Genomic DNA, 19,886 nt, shown 5'->3' with positions numbered 1-19,886 from the left:
CCCCTTCCGTGGTCACTGGCCTAACACCACCTGTCACCCCTGCATCAGACACCGATCTCTCAGGACCGAGGAGAGCCCTGCCCTGGGGCCTCTGGGTTCAGGACTGCACACCTTCCCCTGGCGCTATGTACCGCAGTCCAGCCTGCCCCCCACCACAGCCATCACGGGATCCCCACACAGCCCATCTCGGATACCTCGGGGCAGCTCTGTGGCACCCACTCCTCCTCTCTCAGCCTGAATGAGAGGACAGGGGTCAAGAGTTCCCCTGTGGTTTGATTCTGTGAGACCCCTTGGTCCCCTGCCCACCATGGCATAGCGTCCCACTCGTCCCTGAGACAAACGACCCCACCCCTGCCATGTGCAACATGATGGGCCCCAGAGACTTGCCTGGGGTCAGACACAGGCCAGTCACCGGCCCAATCTCTGTCCAAGTGGCTTGCACTGTCCACTACCTTCCATCCCGCCTGAGGCTGTGCACCCACAGGAAGCCCAGACAAAGCTGTGCCGTGGTTCCCCGCGGTCTCGTGGCAGCACCATGCTTTGGTTCCCGTGGGCTTGTGGCAGCCTCACACCGTGGTCTTGGTTGTTTCCTCCCTTATTTTATTTTCGGCAGCTGTCAGTGTGGCTCACTTGCTCTCCGCGGTCTTCCCGCCCACCACCACCAATCAGCAGGCTCGGCAAGGGCTGGGACAGTGCCTATGCGCCCCGTGTGCCCTACGCGAGGGCAGCGCCCGCTCCCCGATGCACAGGTACTCAGTAAACACGGAAAGAGGGGATGGGTAGGCGGTTTCTAGCCCCTGCTCTGCCCAACTCCTTGAGTGACCTTGAGCGACCCTGAGCAAGCTTCCCAGTCCTCTGGCCTCAGGGTCCAGCCTGGAGATTGGGGTAGCAGTGTTGAACTCAAAGACCTAGCAGGCCCCCAGCTCTGACATGAGGTTGAGCCATGGCCTCTCCCGCCACCCCCGGCTTTGCCCTCGCTCTGTACCCCAGCCCTCCAGACTGGTCTGCAGCCCCCACATCTCCTGTGACTGACAGGAGGGAGGAACCTCTTCTGGGTCGAGAATCTGGACCGCAGCACCCAGCCCACAGTGCCCAGGGCGCTGGCCTTCTGCCCAGGGGATGCTGGGTGCCCCGCCTGCTCCACTCTCCTGCTCCCAATGCCTCGCACCCCTCACCCACAGCCGAGCCCTGCACCCGGAGCCCAACCCTCTCCCCTGCACGACCAGAGTGAGGGGCTCCCGCCCCACCAGGGAAACCCTGTTCAGGCCTACAGGCTGGAGGACGGAAGAAGGTCCGACCTCGGTACTAAGTCAGAGAAAGGGACCTGACCCCCCCACACTGAGCTTCAGGGTTCCAGCCCCGCCACCCCAGCTTGATGTGGCCTCAGCTTCCCCATCTTCCCCATCAGAACACTGAGGAGGAGGATGTAACGTTGCAGGGGCCTGCTTGGACAAGCACCCCACCCAGGAGCTTCCCGACGGCTGGAGGATGCAGGGCCCTGCTAGAGGAGGGGACAGCAGGAGAACAGGGCCAGGGAGGGGACCCTCGAGTCCTGGACCCCCACGGCCTGGCCCCGAGGCTGAGAGCTGCCAGTGGGGCCTGACTCGGCTCAGGCAGCGGAGGACAGCTTCACCCCTGACTGCTCACTTGAGCCTGGGACCCTCCAGAGGCCTTGATGGGGGACGACACGGAGCACCAGGAGGAGGGTAGGGGGCAGCCCAGAAGTAAGGGGGTCTGCACAGCCTGTGGGGCGGCTCCTGTGGCTAAGGGCTGGGGTGCTAGGCAGTGGGGAGCAGATAATGGGGCTCCCAGGAGCCAAGGGCAGAGGAGGGGGACAGGGCGGACCCACGGCTGGGGGAGGGGAGGTCACAGGGAGAACAGGTGTGGCGGGAGGCACAGCGGGCAGGGTGGAAGGTGGGACCCTCAGAGGGGAAGCAGGTGAGCAGGCCTGACCCGCCCACCAAACCACACCACAGTGCTCCCACCGCAGGCCATCCCCGTGCTCTAGGAACCCCAGCCCCGATGAACTGCCAAGTATTTGAAACAGACGTTCTAAGCATCAGAGTAGCGACGCTTGTTGTCACACTGAAGCTAGCTGCTATGGAGATGCGGCCCCGGCAGCCCCTCCAGGCACTGGAACCGGGCATTCCCCATTTCTGGAGTTATGGAGGGCACAGGGAAACTGAGGCCAGGAGACGATCAATGGCAAGGCTGAGATCACGTCCCGAGTGCCCCACAGGTCCCGAGTGCCCCACAGGTCCCGGTGCCCCACAGGTCCCGAGTGCCCCACAGGTCCCGGTGCCCCACAGGTCCCGAGTGCCCCACAGGTCCCGGTGCCCTGAGTGAGTGTCCCAAACACACAGTCTGTCTTTCAGACATTTTGCCAGGCATTTCAAAGCCAGCCGTCCCAGGAGTGAGCTGACCCCCCACATAGGGTGCCCTTCCTGGGTGGGGCCCAGCCAGCAGGTGAGGACCAGGTGCTCCGGGGGCAGGAGGAGGCCTCCAGGGCTTCTCGTCCACCTGCACACGGGCCTGGCAAGCGCGACCACGGGGACCCTCGGGAATTCTGGACAGACTCCGCTGCCCACCTGCCACTTCCTGTGTCTGGAAGGCTCCTTGCCCTCGTCCCTTGTCACCGTGGAGAGGACACCACAGGCTCCCCATCCCACGTCCATCAGGGACCCACGTCACCATGGAACGTCTGGTGCGTTTCACTCGTGGCATCCTTCCCCCTCAGGAGTGTGCCTTCCCCAGGGTCACTGCTGGGTTTGGCCTCCCCACCGAACCACAGGCCCGAGGAGGGCAGTGCCACAGACCATGGCCTCTGCAGCCCGGTGAGTGCCTTGCACGGCACCCAAGGAGACCCAGAGGGTGGAAGAGTGAAGGCAGAGCCCCTGCTGGGGACTCACAGATTGGGTACCTCTGAAGTGTGGGACGTGGAGTCCAAGGAGGGAGAGACACTAACCCCCACAGGGAGCCCCTTCCCAGGGCTTCTAGAACAGTCTTCCAGCCAACGACGGGACGACAGCGTCCACTTACCTCTGGCATCAAAGAATTCATCGTCCGAGCTTTCCACGGAGTCGCTGAGCACGTTTCTCAGGTGCCAGGGGGCACCGCCGCCCGGGGGAGGGCCACCTGCCAGAGGGAACACTCCCGTTAGCCCGGCCTGAGAGTGCCTCCAGCGTGCGGCAGGCAGACCTGTGCCCCCAGACCGAGGGCCGCCAGCAGCCCCGCCCCTCGCCAAGCCGGCCAGACACACAGCTTGTGTTGGGCCCCCGACCCCCTCCACCGTGCTGCGGTGAGGCAGGCGCGAGTGGGCCCCAAACAGACCGGAGTCGGTCGAGGCACGCCGCCACGGTCGCCGGGCACATCACGACTCGCATGGCCGTGCAGCGAGGGTGCGGGGTCACTCCTGCGGGAAGGGGGATCTGTTCACGATGGCCTCTCGAAGGCCCCACCACCTGCTCAAAATGGGACACCAAGGTCAGCGGAGCAGGGTACAGAGGCCCCGAAAGTCACGGCCGGTCGTGTCCGCGTCGTCCCACAGGCCGCCTGCTTCTGGCCGTGCCCAGTGGTAGGAGCGTGACGGGGGTGGGGAGGCCGACGCCCACACCACGCGTGCAGCCTAGACACGCAAGCCCCCGTCGGGAGGGGGCCTGGGCCTGAGCCCTGCCCCGCTTAGAACCCTGTGGCCCCGTTTCCATGCCACGGCCTTGGTTTGCCCCGGAAGGTATGAACGGCCATGGGCCCTGGGCTCAGAGGATGTGAACAGAGGCAGGGGCAGCGTCCGGCTCACGGAAGGCCCAGAGCTGCAGCCTCTGGGTCCACACGAGGCCCGATGGCGCCGGCGGCCCTCCGGGGCAGTGAGGACACACACGGGATGTGGCCTTCTCCTTCGCCCGCCCGCGCCAGGCTGCCCTGGAGCCCCTCTCTGAGCTCCCTCCACAGGCACCCGGGCGCTCACGCCCTCCACTCGTCCCCAGACCCATGAAGAGCGGGGACCGTCCACACTGAAACCATGAAGGTGTCGGGAGAAACCTGCCCAGTCACTTTCCTGAGGGTCATAGGGAGCAGCTTAACCATCGTGTCCGGCAGCACCGGAGCCTCGAAGGTGTCCGGCGTCCGCGTGGGGACAGGACGGAACGATGCCGTGGTCCCGGTGGAGGACACCCGCAGGTACGGCCAGGAGGGAGAGAGGCGGGAAGGGCAGGGACAGTGTGTTCCTTTGGGCCAGTTTGGAAAACACGCCTGTGTCTGCACACGGATTCGGGCAGCGTGTTGGTTAAACGCTCAGGTCTGAGGAGGGACGGCCTGGATCCACAGTCACTGAGGCCCCGAGAAGCTGTGGGAGGGTAGGTGAGCCCCTCCACAGCCCCTGTGCCTCAGTTTCCCCAGCTGTAAGGTGAGGACAGCTTACACCTGCTGGGGAGGGTGTCCCCCTCGAGCGACGCATCACGGCACTCATGAGCCCACAGCGAGCATCCGCGGCAGAGATCATGGTACAAATTTATGTTCAGCCATGTCACTGCATCGGGGAGGACACGCCCAAGAGGCCGGCAAAGGTTCCTGCGGAGCGGCTCTGACAGGAGGAGGCTGGGAGACGCGGCTTCTACACGGCTGAGTGATTCGATTCCCGAGTCAACCTATTCTACCCATTCGAAGAGGCATGTTTCCTCACACCTTTACATCTTTAAAACCGGACCACGTGGCCCGAGAGTGCATATCCCAGCTCCGGCGGGCACTGGAGCAACTCAGGCTCAGACAGCACAGACCCGCTCGCACATGGGCCCTTTGGGAAACACTCGAGGCTTTTCTTTCAGCAAACATCCTTATAGGTTTACTAATCATGCTTCCTCCCCTGCAGCAGAAGCCCCAGTAATCCATGGCACGTCGCACAGGAGACACGCAGAATGCGCAGTCACCGACCACGTGACTGGAGAGGTCTGGTCACCAGTAGGGACTATGGCGTCTTAGAGACTAGGGGAGATAGTGAAATCACCCTGCACTCAGGGCTGGTCCTCCCAGGGCACCAGCCCTGGCCAGCACGTCACACGTCATGTGTCTAGAGAGACCCGTCTTCTTATAGAAGATCCCTGCCTCAGTTTCCTCATCTGCACATTGAGGAACCTGACGGTGAATGTCCCTTTTCCATTCTGACTGACGTCGGAGGAGCCCGTCTGGCACACACGCCAGTGAGCAAGGGGGAGGTGGGTGCTGCCCCAGCCCTGGCTACGGGAGCCGGGCGTGGGCACTGTGACAGCCCCAGGGAGCCCACGGCAGCCCTGTCCCCTCCGTGCTCCACACCCCTGCAGGAAGCTGGCACTGCTCCCTGCCATATGCCCGGATCCCACATCACAAACTGTTCCTGAAGGGCGAGACCAGCCCCATGGGCCCAGGGACCCTGCCCCTGCCTGTCGCTGTAGCCTCACCCACCACTCACTCCCAAACGCACCCCAGCCTGAGCACCATGCTGGGAGCCAGGCCAGAAGCATGCTGGGAGGTGCGTTCTGAAGCCCAGAGTCCCAGCGAGGGGCACCCACATGCCCCGCGGGGACTCTCTAAGCTCTCAATGCTTGCCCATCCCTGCGGGCCGCGTGGCAGGCTGGGCAGCCAGTCCCTGCTCACAGACTCTGTCTTTCCTGAGAGGTTGCACCAGTGTGTGTGTGTGCAGCTCCAGCAGCTGCGGCAAGACAGGGAGAAGAAACCAAAGGGATACGGATTTGAAAGGAAAAACCCAAGCCGCCTTGATGCTCAGACGGCATCATGTCTACACAGAAACAAAACCTCCACAGAATCGAAAAAACCCACCGGAAACGCCCCTGGAACAGCACAGTTGCCGGGTACGAGGCCGACACACGAAGCCAGCCGCACCCTGGGCTGTCAGGAGGAGCCGGAGTTAGACACTTAAGAAACAAAACCATTTATAACCTGCACCAAAAAAACCAAACCCACGAAAAGAAGCGCTTGAGTAGAAACCGAATGTCTGCAGAGAGGCTTGAGACCCAGAAAGCACAGTCATTTAAACGTCCTGCCGAGTTCACCTTCATGCACATGCGTTCCCGGTCAGCAGCATACACACTAGACTAACACGCAGATGTGCCTCGCTGCGCACACCCATTCTGGTCCACGAGGTGAAGCCTGGACGGCCAGGACGGTCCCACTGTCCCTGCTGTTTGGTCCCCGCGGGTCGGGCAGGGCAGCGGGCTCAGCGGAAGCTTCACCCCAGTCTGTCCAGTACCTAAGCTTGAAGGGCAGAGGCTCTGGGATCTGTAGGCCACACACCGGCGCCTCCCACATCCTTCCTTTTGGGCCACCATCCCTCTAGGTCACTGCCACGCTGACAACAGGTGTGACGGGCTGGGCTTCGTGGGGTCCCGGGGCGGGGGGAGCGGCTGCAGGGAAGCAGCGGGACAAGGGTGTGAGACCTTCCTACAGATGCGTCGGTCCCTGAGAAGGAGCCGGACACACCGAGCATGTATACATGTGTGTCCTGCACACACGCGTGTGGGGTGCACAGGCGGAGGGAGTGCACGTGACCCGCCCCACAGCCGAGGGTGTGGACAGCTGTTTGCTCGAGGCCACAAAGCCCGTCAGTGACCGAGGCAGCGTGGGAAGCGGGACCCATCCAACCGGCCCTCTGGCTCTGCGAGTCAGCGTCTGGGTATCCTCGTGTCCATGTGGACATCTCCATGTGCACCTGCCCTCCTGGGAGGCGGCCATCCTCCCGAGGCCACCCTTCCCGACCCTGTCCGAAAGACACGCCAAGCACACGCGCCCCCACAGAACGCCCTCCCCGCCTCTGTGCCTCATGCACACCAGCTTGCCAGCAGGGGTGGACACTCAGCAGAAACGTTACCACGTGGCCATGGAGCGACACCAACCCGGGCTCCCGCTACCATTTACGGGCCCGGGACAGAAGCTCACGGAGCTTGTGGGGCCTCGCTTCTGTCGCCTGCGAGATGGGCATCGTAGCTCCAACCCTGTCCTCGGGAATTCAGCCCAGACTGCCCACTGTTGGGTCCAGTGCCCTGGCCCCCCACCAGCGGCAGGACTGAGGCGTAGCCAGGGCTCACAGGGGCTTCCCGGCAGCCCCCCACGGCCACAGACCCATCCACGTCCTCCAAGGCCCCCTGACATCCTCCAGCAGACTCTCCTCTTGTCCCACCTCCTCCAACACACTTACTTAGAGCCCTAAATTGGGACCAAAGAGAAAGGGGGAAAGCCAGCCTCGCCGTCCAGAGGGATGCTGAGGATCCCTTGCTCCCGTGAGGCCCTGACCCCCAGCAGGCTCTGAGCTCTCTCCTGCTGCCCAGGATAGTCTTTTGACTGGGCCTGGGCCTCCCCAGCATGGGCTCCGATCACCAGCCACACACACCAGTTTGTCTTCCCCAACTGGGCTGGCCCAGGGACACGGCAACAGAGGGACACGTGGACAGGAGCCATCAGGGATGCTCGGCCCTGTGCCAAGGAACCCCCAAAGCGGCCCCAACCTGCGGACAGGAGGCCACCGGAGAGGAGACACCATGCTGAGCTCAGGAGCCCCACCCGAGGGGGAAGGCATCGGCCGACCACTCTGGGGCCAGGCCGCGGGCCGGACTGCACCCTGGGGGAAGGAGTTAGGGCCGAGCCAACCTGGATTGGTCCGTGCCCCTGGGATGCAGCTTCCCAAGAGCCCAGGACATACGAGGGGCAGCCCAGCCACAGGGCTGAAGGCCAGTTCCACACCCCACAGTGTGGGCAGCGTGTCCCGCAGGCAGACGCCCTGCAGGCTGGAGGGCCCGGAGGCCATCCTGGGGAGGGGCCCAGCTGAGCCTTAGGGGCAGGGTGTACAGGGTGGGCAAGGTGGCAGGGACAGGTCAGCGCAGTCACACCATGACTGTGGGTGCTGGATTGAGACGCTTCTCCTCCGGAACGGGAAGTCTGGCTCATCAGAGCACAGAGAGGCCTCCGGCGTCTGCGGTGACGGCCACATGTCGCCGGGGTTGAAGCAGCCCCTGCCAGCTGCCTCCGGGGGCTCCAGCGACTCTGAGTGGCGGGGCAGGGCTGTCCGGCATTGGGCCAGCCCGCGGCTGGATGCGAAGCCATGGCAGGGACGCCGCCTGCGAACCACGTGCACCTGGGGGCAGCGAGTGCTCTGCTGGGGCTCCCTTAGGCCCCGTGTCCCCCGTGCCTCCGCGTCCGTCACGCACGCATGCACACACGCACGGCGTCACATCTGGTCTCATGACACTCGGAATCCCGCCCCGCTGCTCCGGCCTGGGCTCCCACAAGTCCACACGCAGGACCCGGAGTGAGACGTGCGGGTCTGGCCCCGGCCCCGGAGCCTGGCCTCCTGCCTCAGTCGAGCACGATGTGGACCACCGTCCCACTCACCCGCCCCCGGAGGCTGGTTCAGATCCCAGGCCTGCCTCTCAGCCGTCTGCCGGGCATCAGTAACTGCTGCTAACCACGCTGTGCCTCAGTTTCCCGCTTTGGACGTGGGGGCAGTAACAGCACTCAGAGCGGCCGCTGTGAGGACTGCAGGAATGAGCGTCCATAACAGGCTTAGCACCACGCCTGCACTCTGCCGGCGTCTGTGCACACAGACCCCATGGGGCCCCTGCCCCGCACGGGCACAGCGCCCCATCCCCCAGACTCTAAGCATCACAAGGCCAGGATTTCTGGGCTCCTGCCGCACATGGCCTCTGGGAGGCCCCGGGCCACGCTCCCTGGGTCCCCACCCTCCCCTCATTCCCACCTGTGCTGGGGGTCAGTGCAGAGCTCTCCCGGCCCTGAGGGAGTCTGGAGCCTGCCTCCTCTGTGCGCCCCTGACGTCCTTCTCCTGGGCCATCAGAGCACCCATCTGCAGCCTGGGTCCAGGCCTGCCTGCCCCAATGGGCAGTGGGTTCCCTGGGGCACACCCTTGGTGGGAACCCTCCAGGACTGAGCACCAAGGAAGCTCTCATTCTGCTGGGCACGGATCCCTGCAGGAGAGACCTCAGGGGTGGCCCTCTCAGGGAAGCATCCCATGCACCTGTCTTCACCCTCCTCTCTGGGTCACGACAGGTCCGGGACGCAGACTCGTCCAGGGCCGACCCGCCCAAGCTCAGCCTTCATGGGTGCCACCAGGGAGGGATGAGAGGCCAGAGAAGCCGCTGAAGGAGACCGATGCAGGTTGGGGGTTGGTTGCTATGGAAACAAGTCCTAACTCTTCCCAAACCGCTGTATGCGCCACTGATGAGCATATGGGCCGGGCTGTTTCAGGGACATGCGGGGAGCCCTGGGAGGGCCTGTCTGCTGGGGCTCTCGGCACCTGGAGCCCAAGTCCTGGATGACTGGAAGGAATCCAATCCAGCTCCTGGGGGACCAGGTGGCCCCACGAGTCCGGGCGTGGGCTCCAGGCTGCAGAGTGGACACAAGACCATCCACAGCCCACGCCTGGAGCAGTGGTCCAGACGGAGGCACGGCCCCGGCACACAGCAGGCCACGGCGCCCATCCCCGTTGCTTGGTACCCGTGGCCATGGCCCCATGGCAGACCCAGCTGCAAATTGGGCACCAGTGCCAGCCGCCGTCTTCCACCTGACCTTAGCCATACTGGCCCCGGGCACAACAGAGGGGCTCGGCCTCTGCCAACATAGACTCCCGGGCAGCGCCTCCCACGGCTGCTGGGGGCCTGCATGGCCCGGGAGGCCAGCGAGGAAGGGCCGTGGCCCCAACCTGCAGCTGGCCTGTCCACTATCCCAGCCCTGTCCCCAGACATGGGCTGGAGGTGGATCAGGACCCCAGGGTCCCCACAGGACACATCTGGCTCAACCAGTTACTCTGAAACTATCTGCCTTCTGGTAGCTCGTGAACATGCCGCTGCAACGCCCGCTAGTTCGCGTCTTTAGGAGAGAACCGGTGATTAATCGCTTTGGCTACCTACGGCATTTCCATCGGCCCTGCCTGCCTGGCTCTGCAAGAGTTGGAGCTGCTGGGAGCAAAGCTCCGAGGGCCCGGCAGTCCGTCCCCCAGACTCCTGCTCCACGAGGAGAAGGCGTTGTCCTCCCGCGAATGGGAGCTCCCACAGCGCCACCGCCTACAGGCCCTACAGGCCGCTCATGAGAGCGGTGGGGACTGAGGCCCCCTGCCAGTCATGCCCCTGAGCCCCTGTGGGGGGTGGGGGACAGAGCCTGAGGAGGAAGCCACAGAGACCCCCCCACCCCAGGAGCCGGCCTGCACTGTGGCAAGAGCCCCAGAGGCCACCTTTGGCAGTCGGGGAGCAGCGAGGGCCAAGGTGACCCTGCGTGGCCCTCCTTACCATCTGCCACTCCAAGGCTGCTCCAGAGAGCGCAGGGGACCCCAGGCCACCTCCTGCCCCGCAGGCTCCCCACCTGGGGCTGATTCACAGCCCCCGATGCTGCGGGGCCAGGACCCCAGAGTTGGGGCTGTGCGAGGCTCTCGGCGCTCCTCCAGATTCCCGGGAACAGAGCGACGGCAAGGCAGAGACACCCCACACGTCCTGGGCAGTAACGGGAAGGCCGAAAATAGCTCTTTTTACCACCAGGGATGACTCCAGAGTTGCTCAGCCAGGACCAGACTCCCAGGGGAGGGACGTGGGTGGGGACAGGAGAAGGAAGCCTCAGGCCATGGCCAGGCAGAGGCACTGAGGAGGAGGACAGGGGAGCGACATGCTGCGGAGCGGTTGGGGGACGGTCAGGGGTGTGTGAGCAGGGACGGGTGGCCGCGGCTTCTCCACACCCCGAGTCTTGCACCCGGCGGGCTGTCCCTGAGCAGGAGCTGTGAGGGAGGTGACCGGCTCAGCTGCAGGCCACTGGGAAGAGGCCGCTCCCAGACACAGCCTGATGGGTTTCCATCTTTGCTTCCAAAGACAGCAACCTCCCTCCCCTGCAGAGCAACGGCCATCTGGGAAGGGGAGCGCCTCCTCGCTGGCCTCCTCCACACCAGTCTGCAAACACGCGGGTGACCCTCTCCAGGGAGCGCGGGCTCCGGACTCCCCGAGTCACCCACCCCTGGAGGGTCGGGCCTGGGCTCCGCTGCTCACCGGCCTGGGGACGAGCTGGGCCAAGAAGCTGCGACAGCAGCTTGCGGGCCAGGCACCCAGTTTCTGGGGTCTGACGCAGCAGCACCTGCCGCTGCCAGCCCTGGCCACACAGGCTGACCCCCCTTCCCACGGCCACAAAACCTCCCCCACCCCAGGGCATGAACGTGTCCCACAGACGGGCCACCCCCAGCCTCAGAGCGAACCTCACAAGCACCACCCTGGGGACAGCCTGGAGGTGGGGGGCGCGGAGGGGGCGCAGCAGGGACCCAACTCCAGCCTGAGCCGCTGACAGGCAGGAGCCGCCCCCCACCCACACGCGGCCCCCCATGAGGACTGGGGCCCGCACAGCTGGGCGGGCGGCCCTGGAGGTGGCATTTACCTCCGGAGTGACTCACGGAGGCTCCATTCCTTTGCAGGGGGGGGGGGGTGCAACTTAGCATTTTCTTTCTCTTTAGAAAACAAGGATTTTAAAGCCCCAGGAGTAGAGAGAATTTGAGGGCGTGGGGGGGGCTGGGATCTCGTGGTTTCCCGGCTCACTGGTGACGCGCTCCAGGCCCCCTCCCACACCAGGCCCTGGCGGGGGGGCGAGTCGGCCACCCCCTTCCCGGCCTGGCTGCAGATCCGGTGACCCCCAGGGCACGTGGGCTCTCTGTGCTGGGCCCATCCCCCACAACCCCTCTGGGGTCCCTGAGGGGGCAGGAGAGCAGAGAGGAGACCCCCTCCCCACCCAGAGGACAAGGCCGTAAGGATGGGCTGAGAAAGAAGAAAGACCAGTGTTAAAGCCGCAGCAACTTTAGAGCCAGTCCTGGTTCCCGAGACTCTTTCCCTGGCCTTCCCCAACCCCCCACCCTTGAGGAAACTGAGGCCCAGGAGGGCAGGTCAAGGTTAAGCCCCAACCAGCCCCCAGTCCTACTTCCAGCCCAGCCTCTGACTTCACAGGGTTCTAGAATGAGACACTTCACCCTCCCAGGGCTCCGTTTCTTCATCCATAAAATGGGAGTGACACAGAGCTTTACCGGAGAGACGCTGTCCAGCCAGCAGGTGGGAGGCCAGTGACATCGCAACCACGGTGCCTCCAGACCCCCAGCCAGAACCCACCAGAACACCCCACTCCCCACGAGCGTTCACACCCCCGTTCTTGAAGACACAGACCTCAGGAGAGGGCCCCATGCCCTCTGGGCCTCAGTCTCCTGCAAACGGGTCTGTAAGCCGGCGTCACGCCCTCTGGCCAGTGGGATGCAGATCCGGCCCCTGCAAGGGGGGTCTAGCCACATGTCACACTCCGGGTCCCACTGAAGACTCCCAAACAACCGGCCAGGTAGACGGGGCCTCCCGCTAATACAAGGGCTCCGGGGCCCAAGGCCACAGGTCTGAGACAAGACTCAGGGACCCAGCAGCTCGCGCAGCCCGGGCTGAGAGGCAGCAAAGCATCTCCGGTAGGCACCTACCCGGCCCACCAGCGATGCCGCTGACAGTGGCTCCAACATCGCACCTCCCCAAAGTGCTTCGAGTCTGGTCCCTCCTGGGGAGAGGACGAGTCCCCTGCCCAACCCGGCCCAGGCCCCGCAGGCCCCTCCCTCAGAGCAGGGCCAGCCCCTGGGAGCTAATACACTGGTTCCTCCAGCCCAAGGCCCTGCCCTGCTGAGAAGAGGTCCCAAACTGCTGGGGCACTGGGTGGGGAAGGGGGGGCCTGAGGGGAGGTGGGCAGGGGCAGGAAGCAGCCCTTCCCCACAGAGCCAGCCCGGACCTCACCTGCCTCTCCCCCGGGGCAGAGGGGCTGCCAAAAGTCCCAACCTGCCACCGGGCCCCATCCTCCATGCTGTTCTCCGTCCTGAGCTCTTTCCCGTCCCCCAACACCCCTCCCCAACCCCTCCACAAGCACCTCTCCCTCCATCCAGCCCCTCCCCAACCCCAGGCCTGCCCCTCGCCATCTTCCCATCCAAATTCACCAGCCTCTAAGGCGTGACTCCTAAGACCGCCAGCCTTCACTGTCTTGGGCCTCCTGTTCTGTTCCACCACCCACAGGTAGCTCTGGGATGCAGACGACCATCCCCGCCAGAAGGCTTGGCCCCTCCTTGTCCAACAGACCTAGAGCTCCCTTAGGCCCTCCCCTTCTCTCTCAAGACTAGATGCAGGGTATCACAACAGCTCTGGCCTGGGTTACTGAAGTCTCCCGAGAGACCCGGAACTGGTAACAACCTGTTTGGAATCAACACTCTAACTTATCCAATCCCTTCTGGAAACTCCCAACATGCTTTCCTGCACCTGGGATCTCCTGGCAAAGTGAAAGTCCTTTTACTGCTTCCCATCAGCGCCTGTCTGACATAGCTGACACAGCCATGGCTAGCTGCTCAGGCTGCACACTGCACGAGCCCCAAAACACCATTCACTAGCCCACGATATGATAATCCCAGAGTCATGCGCTATGGTGACTCTGGGACCCAAACCCCTGCCTCTTCCCTCATTAGGCAGCCCCTTGGCCAGTTTTCAGACGGAACATCTCACAGGTCACAGAATACATCCTGACTCACAGGCCGGCCTCCCACAGCTTCCCCCTGCAACCTTCAGCCTTCCTTGGTTCCAGTGTCACCTCCCAGGGTGGCCTGATCATTTCTAACCATCAGTCTGCTCATCCACCATGGACGGTCGTGAGGCCGTCTCTGTTCTAAAGCTGGCCAATCTATTCTGTTACGGCTTTGCTGGTGTGGCTCCCGTGCACGCGCCACCGAGAGCCGTTTTCAGGTCAGTAGGCTTAGAGCCTGAAGAGCAGAAGGGACATTTGCAAAATGCAAAGCAGCCCAGAAGGACCGAGCAAAGCAGGCATCGACCCCTCTTACGGGGTCAGTCCCAGCGGCTCCTGGGAGGGGCAGCGGAGTACAGGAGTGAGGGGCCTGGGTGCTGGGACCCACGGAGGAGGGCGTCCAGGCTCCCCGCAGGGAAGGGCCAGGCACAGAACGGACGCCGAGAAGACAAGATGTTAGAGCGGTGCGAGGTCCAGCTGCTCAGGGCCAGGCAGTGCCTCACCTGCCACTGTCAGCCTGGGACCCAAAGGACCACGGGCCACCGCAGGGGCCAAACGGCACCCCAGGCTGTGGGGGCCACTGACAGGGCCATGATGGAGACAGTCCCTTACTTCCTCCTTCAGAGGAGGCTCTGCCCAGACCCTCTGTTTCCGATGCCTTAGGAGGGGGAGAGAAGCATTTCCCCCTCCGGGATCACTGTGCACAGTGCCTGGAACACAGTTCAGGCAGAGGGCTGGCTGCTGTCATCATGGCCGTGCCCCAGCAGGTGATCTGTGCAGGGCTGTGCACGCACACGCACACACGCACACACGGAGCGGGGGTGGTGGGCGGGACACACACCCTGCCTTGCCCTCTGGGAGCAGTGGGGGTGGGGAGGGACCCCCGGCTCCAGGAGGGAGGGAGACAGCGTTTTCCAGCCTGCCCCGCGTCATCTCCTGGTACCTCCCGCAGCACCTCCATGAGGAATGGGTGTTTAGCTGTGCTGCACACTTGCTGGGTCTCGCTTGGCCCGCCCCACCCTGCAGGGCTCCTTGGGGGCCATAAGTCACAAGCCCAGCATGTGCAGGCAGTTGGGGGCGGTTAGATCCAGCCCAAGGTCCAGAGCACCATTCCTGGGGTGGCACTGGATTTGCACAGAGCCCAGGCGCTCACACTGAGTGTGTATATGGGTGAATTCACACTTGTTCTGGCACGGTCAGGGCTTGCAGGGAAAGGGGTGGGGTTCGTGCCAGACCAATGCCGTGTCCCGAGGGAAGGCACAGCACCTGCCAACGTCACAGGCTGGGTGTGAGTTCTCGAAACATTTACACACGCCAGCCTCCCCAGCCCGGCCTGCTGAGACGGGGCTGGCAGTCGCCCACACTGTGGGGCCGGTCTTGGGGGCTCTCCCCACCACAGGGCCCAGAGTGTGGTGCAACTCCTGCTCCCCAGCGCCCGGCTCTGGGCCTGGCACACAGCGGATGCTGGTGAATGAACCGTCCAAATGAATGAATGAAGGAATGACTAACGCCCACTCCCTCACACCAGGGGTCTGCACCCGGTGCCTGGGGGAGGGCAGAGCCCACCGGACCCCAGAAGAGACTCCACCTTCAGACCCCCGCACCTGACGCTCTGCCTCCAGGGTCGGGTGGGGGAAACGGGTAGTACGGTCCCCGGTGGTGCAGCGCCAGCACCCCTCCTTCCCAAGAAGGAATCTGGGTCTCCTGACTGAGCTGGGGGCGGGGGCATCGGCGCGTCCTGTTCAGAGCAAGGGGCAGGACAGGGGGGCGCGTCCTGGCTGGCGCTAGGGGCGTGGGATGGAGCGGCGGCCACCGGACAGCCCCTGAGGTCCCCGCGCCCTGGGCTGCCCGTGCGGGTGGCAGTGGAGGCCTGGGGGGGGGCGGTGGCGAGCTGACCCCGACCCGGGCGCCGCAGACCCGCCCCCACCCGCGCCGGCGCCGTTCCTCCAGGTGCCGGGGGCGCAGGAAGGACGCGGGGCGCACGGCCCTCCCGGAACCTCCGCCCACCTGCGCGGGGGCTCACCTGGGCCCGCGGCCCCTCCTCGCGCCGCGCGGGTCCCTCCCCCCGGCCGCCGGCCCTGCCCTCCCGGCGCCCGCCCTCACCTGCGCGGCCCGCCTGGGCCATGTCCCGGGCGGCGGGCTCCGGCTGCGCCGCGCGCGCTCCTCGCCGCTCCCGACCGGGCCCCGGCAGCCGAGCCGCCTCCGGCCCCGAGCGGACTCCGCGCGCCGCGCCCCGCGCCCCCGCCCCGCGCGCCTCAGCCGCCGCAGCCGCCGCCTCGCCGCTCCCTCCCGCTGCCTTAAAGGCGCCGAGCGGCGGCCGCGCCGCCCCCCGCGCCTCCGGGGAGGGACTGACGGAGGAAAGCGCCCGACGCCGCCCCCGTGGGCCCGCACCCCCGCCCGGCCGCGGCCGCCGCTCTCCGGCCACCACCGCAGCGCGCGGGGGGCGCAGACGCGGGGAGGCCCTGCGGTGCGGGCGGCGACGCGGACGCGCGGGCCGGGAGAAGGGGCGCGGGGACGCGGGGGCGCAGCGCCAGGGAGACACCCCCGGGCCGAGACGCCAGCCGAGGAGGTGGGGAGAGGGAGATCAGAGAAGACGGGCGACCCAGAGCCTGGCGCGGGAGAGACACCTAGCAGCAGAGGCGAGGAGAGAGGGAGGTGGCCCTGGGATGGCTCTCCATCAGCACCCCGCCAAGGTCCGGGGGCGTGACCACGGTCTGACCTAGCCTCAGCTTGGAAAGGACCTCAGTGCCTTGAACTCTGCGGGAACGTGTGCAATATACGCAAATCCCACCTGGGATTCCAGGGCGGGAGGCCAGCAGCCCAGCCAGCAAGCTGCGGCCTTGGCACTTCCTAAACCTGGCCGCAGACATTCCCGGTGAGCAGGCCCTGGGGGAAGGCGTCTGCCTGAGCACAGCCAGGGATTCACAGTGCGGGGCAGCCCGAGGGGTGGCAGCTGCTGGAGGGGGTGGGTGCCAGGACAAGCCTCCTGGCTCCCTGCTACTGCAGGGGTTAACTTCCACCAGGCCGTCCTGGGAGGATGCCTCTGCTTGCCGCTGCGCAATTGGCAAGGGTTAAGCTCAGTCACCGTCTGCAGCCAGTGCCCCACCCACCCTGTTCTTCCCCCACCTTCTGCAGGAAAGTCCCCCTGGGGCCAGCCTCAGTCCTCAGGGCAAGGTCCCCTTAGCCCCTCCAAGGGAAACCAGGCACACAGACGACAGGGGGCCTCAGTGAGCATCTAGTCCACAAACCCTTTTCGGCTTTAACTCCACCCGCAGGCTGCTCTCCAAGTGGCCTGCACCTGGGGGCTGCCCACCTCCAAGGACGGGTTGCTCAGGAGTTCAAGGGTGAGCTCTCCTGTCTTTGGATGGTGCAGACCATGAGAACGTCTCTCCTCACCCGAGCTGCAGTCTGCATCTAGCATGTGACCCCCATATGGGTCCTGACTGGCGCCCCACGGGGCGAAGCCGAGGCTTCCCAGGGCCCCGCGTCCAAACTGCCTACTCAGTCTTCACCCAGGAGGACACCAGCCTGGCTTGCCAGAGGCTGCAAATTGGTCAGTCCAAGAGCTCTGGATCCTGGGACCAGACGACGGTGCTGACTCCAGCAGGCAGAGTTTCAGAAGCTGGTCACCAGCCGGAAGAGTGAATGGACTCCTGTGGCCCTTCCCCAGTCCTCGGGCACCGTGGGGATGGGCGCGGCGGGTGGTACGGGCCAGACCGGCAGGGAGCCCGCGGCCTCACCTGTACCCGCTCTTGGGACCTGCAGGGCCCCCGGAGGGGTGCTGTGCTGTCTCCGGAGCACCTGGAAAGAGGCAGGGGCTAGGGAAAGTCTGCTCGGTGGCCGGGAATGGTGGCCGGGGGTCAACAGACCTGCCTCCGAGGGGACACAACTGGACGCGTGCACCCCTCCGGGGCCCTTGGCTCGCCGTGGCCACAGTGACTGCCATTTGGCTAGGGCCCTGCTACCTCCTGGCACCGCCTTCCGTGTGTGCGTGTGCGTGTATGTGTACATGTGTGTGGGTATGTGTAGGGCTGTGCTGCTGGCCGTGTATGTGTGTGTACATGCATGGAGCTGTGTGTGTGTGCATTTGTGTGGGGGTATGTGTGTAGATGTGCATGCCTGTGTCTGTGTATGAGTGTGTGTGCGTGCATGTACAATGTGTATATGTGGGGGTGTTTGTGTACATGTGTATGTGTATGTGGGGTATGTGTACACGTGTATTGGATGTGTGTGTGCGCGTGTGTATGTGTGTGCATGTGGGGGTATCTGTGTTGTGACGTGCATGTGTGTACATGTGCGTGTTGTACGCACACACACACACCAGGGAAAGCGCACTGTGAGGGGAGCACTGAGACTCACTGCTCTGCACGGGTGGGGGGCGGCGTCCCATTGGTTGGAAGTTCAGACCCCGCCCCACCCCTTGGGGGGGGGAGTGAGTGGGCGGGAGGCACAGGCACAGGGTGCTCCTGGCAGAGGGGCCTGGATCTGGTTCAGCCAGGAGAGCAGGGTGGCCCCCAGGGGTGCTGACCGCGCCAGCAGACCGGCTGCTAAGGAAGTTCCAGCCCTGCCTCTGGTCAGAGCAAACACGTCATCCGCATGGGCGTGAAACTAACCAGCGGGGGCTGACCTCCTGCACTGCTAGCATCGCCCTTTGGTGAACACGGATGACTAGCGATTTAGAGGCGCTGCCCTTGTGCCTGCAGGAGAGAAGTGGGCGCCGCTGCTTCCTGGGCACCCAGCTCTGTGGTGGTGAGGCTCAGCATCAGGGTTCCAGGCCAACCCTTCCTCCAGGGTGGCGGGCGGCTCCCGGGCCAAGCTACGCCCCACTGCCCGAGAATGTGCACAGATTGGACCCATCAGAGAGCTCCAGGGAGCGGGGCTGGCCTGGACCTGGGCACTTGGAAAGGGACACGCCCACCACCAGAGCCAACATGGCCCCGCAGAAGGGCAGTCACGCCCGACTACACTCATTTCCTTCCTGGACACACTGGCTGCCGGGGCAGGTACCACGGTGCCCGGCAGGCCTGGCGCAGCCGCTCACAGCTCCGGCCCCAGCCAAGTGACTCCTTGCTGCCCGCTGCAGACAGACGTCAGGGCAAGGCCTGGGGCCTCTGCCGGCCTCACTGGCTGGTCGCACCTGTCCTCACTGCCGCCTTCCCAGCCCCGCCTCTCCAGTTCCAACACTGGCAAGTCTCAGGCAGCCGTCCATGGCTGCAGGGGGGCCGCCTCCATTCCCAGACGGAGCCTCGGCGGTAGAGGCCTAAGTGGAGCTGCCCCAGCCCTGCCCGCCGCACGGGAGCCAGGGGACCACGGGAGCCAGGGAGCGAGCTCTTCCCTTCTCGCCCGCAGCTTCTGTGGCTAATCTAGCCTGCGCCTCCACCGCCCACCCAGGGAGGGGCCGGGACCCTGCCTGACCCACCCCTGGGCGTGTGGACAACCACGGCCTCACCCAGGGAAGAAGGCGCTGGGTGGCCAAGGCGCTCACTAGCAATCCCTTTTAAGATCAGCGAATGAGCCCTCGGGGAGCCCTGGACCCCGAGTGTAAGGGCCCCCCGCCAGCACAGCCGCACCCCGGCGGGCCACGCCCAGTGTTCCATGGTTCCACAGCGGTGACCCGGTCCCCATCCCGTGCCCAGGAGGGGCTGAAAAATCTAGGCCATCGTGTGCGCGCATCCTCAGCCTGTCCCAACGACGTCCTCGGAGGTCTCACAGAACCCACTGAGCGCCAAGGGTCACTGAGGGCCCATGCTGCCAGGTCGCAGGGCTGGGGGAGTCTGCAGGGGCGGGGCCGGTTTCCGAGGAAGGCGCGGCTGATGGAGGAGGCTGTGCCCTGGGCACACAGTCGGTCCCCCCTCCTCCTTCAACCTCACAGTGGCTGTTTTCGGTTTGAGGCCGAGATGAGGTCCAGCTGTCTTCACGTTACTCTCAGACCAAACGCAAGCAGGGACTTGTGTGCTCACCGGCAGCACCTGTGGCGTGGGGTTTAAACCTCGGCAGCCCCATCGCTGCATGTGGGGAGGGCTCCTGGGGCGGCCGTGGGCGGGCAAGGGTCCTGTGGCCGATGGAGCTCACAGTCTGTGTCGGCGCCCTGGAAAGCACCCAGTGCTTGGCGCTCAGACCACAGCTGGATAAGCCCAGACAGGGGCCGGCAGGGAGGGATCCCCAAACAAGGGATCACTGTGTCCGCCCTTCTGCCTCTGAACTCTGCCAGGAACTGGGGACCTCCGTTGGGCTAGGAGTTCTTCCTCTGTCCTCTGTTCCTCTCCTTGGAACAGCAGTGACAGGGTCTCTCAGAGCGGCCACTGCAGCCCTACGGGTGTCACGCATATTCTTCGTGAGGG

The 19,886-nt window shown here is 64.9% G+C and overlaps 1 protein-coding gene across 1 annotated transcript in view; it reads right to left on the bottom strand.

Annotated features, from left to right (window-relative positions):
• Positions 1–15,757, bottom strand: part of PITPNM3 (PITPNM family member 3) — a 58,498-nt gene extending 42,741 nt beyond the window's left edge. Inside the window, exons 1-2 of the mRNA XM_045083172.1 lie at positions 15,649–15,757; positions 3,040–3,135 (exon numbers count right to left, since the gene is read on the bottom strand). Coding sequence (XP_044939107.1) covers positions 3,040–3,135; positions 15,649–15,670 — 118 coding nt within the window. The 5' untranslated portion in view covers positions 15,671–15,757. The remainder of the gene's footprint in view (positions 1–3,039; positions 3,136–15,648) is intronic.
• Positions 15,758–19,886: the final 4,129 nt, after the last annotated feature.

Source organism: Mustela putorius, unplaced genomic scaffold, assembly GCF_011764305.1.
Source record: "Mustela putorius furo isolate JIRA1106 unplaced genomic scaffold, ASM1176430v1.1 tig00000695_pilon_pilon_pilon, whole genome shotgun sequence".
In the NCBI taxonomy this organism is placed as follows: Eukaryota; Metazoa; Chordata; class Mammalia; order Carnivora; family Mustelidae; genus Mustela; species Mustela putorius.
Note: the sequence above shows the minus strand (reverse complement) of the source record. Positions and strands in the feature narration are given on the sequence as shown.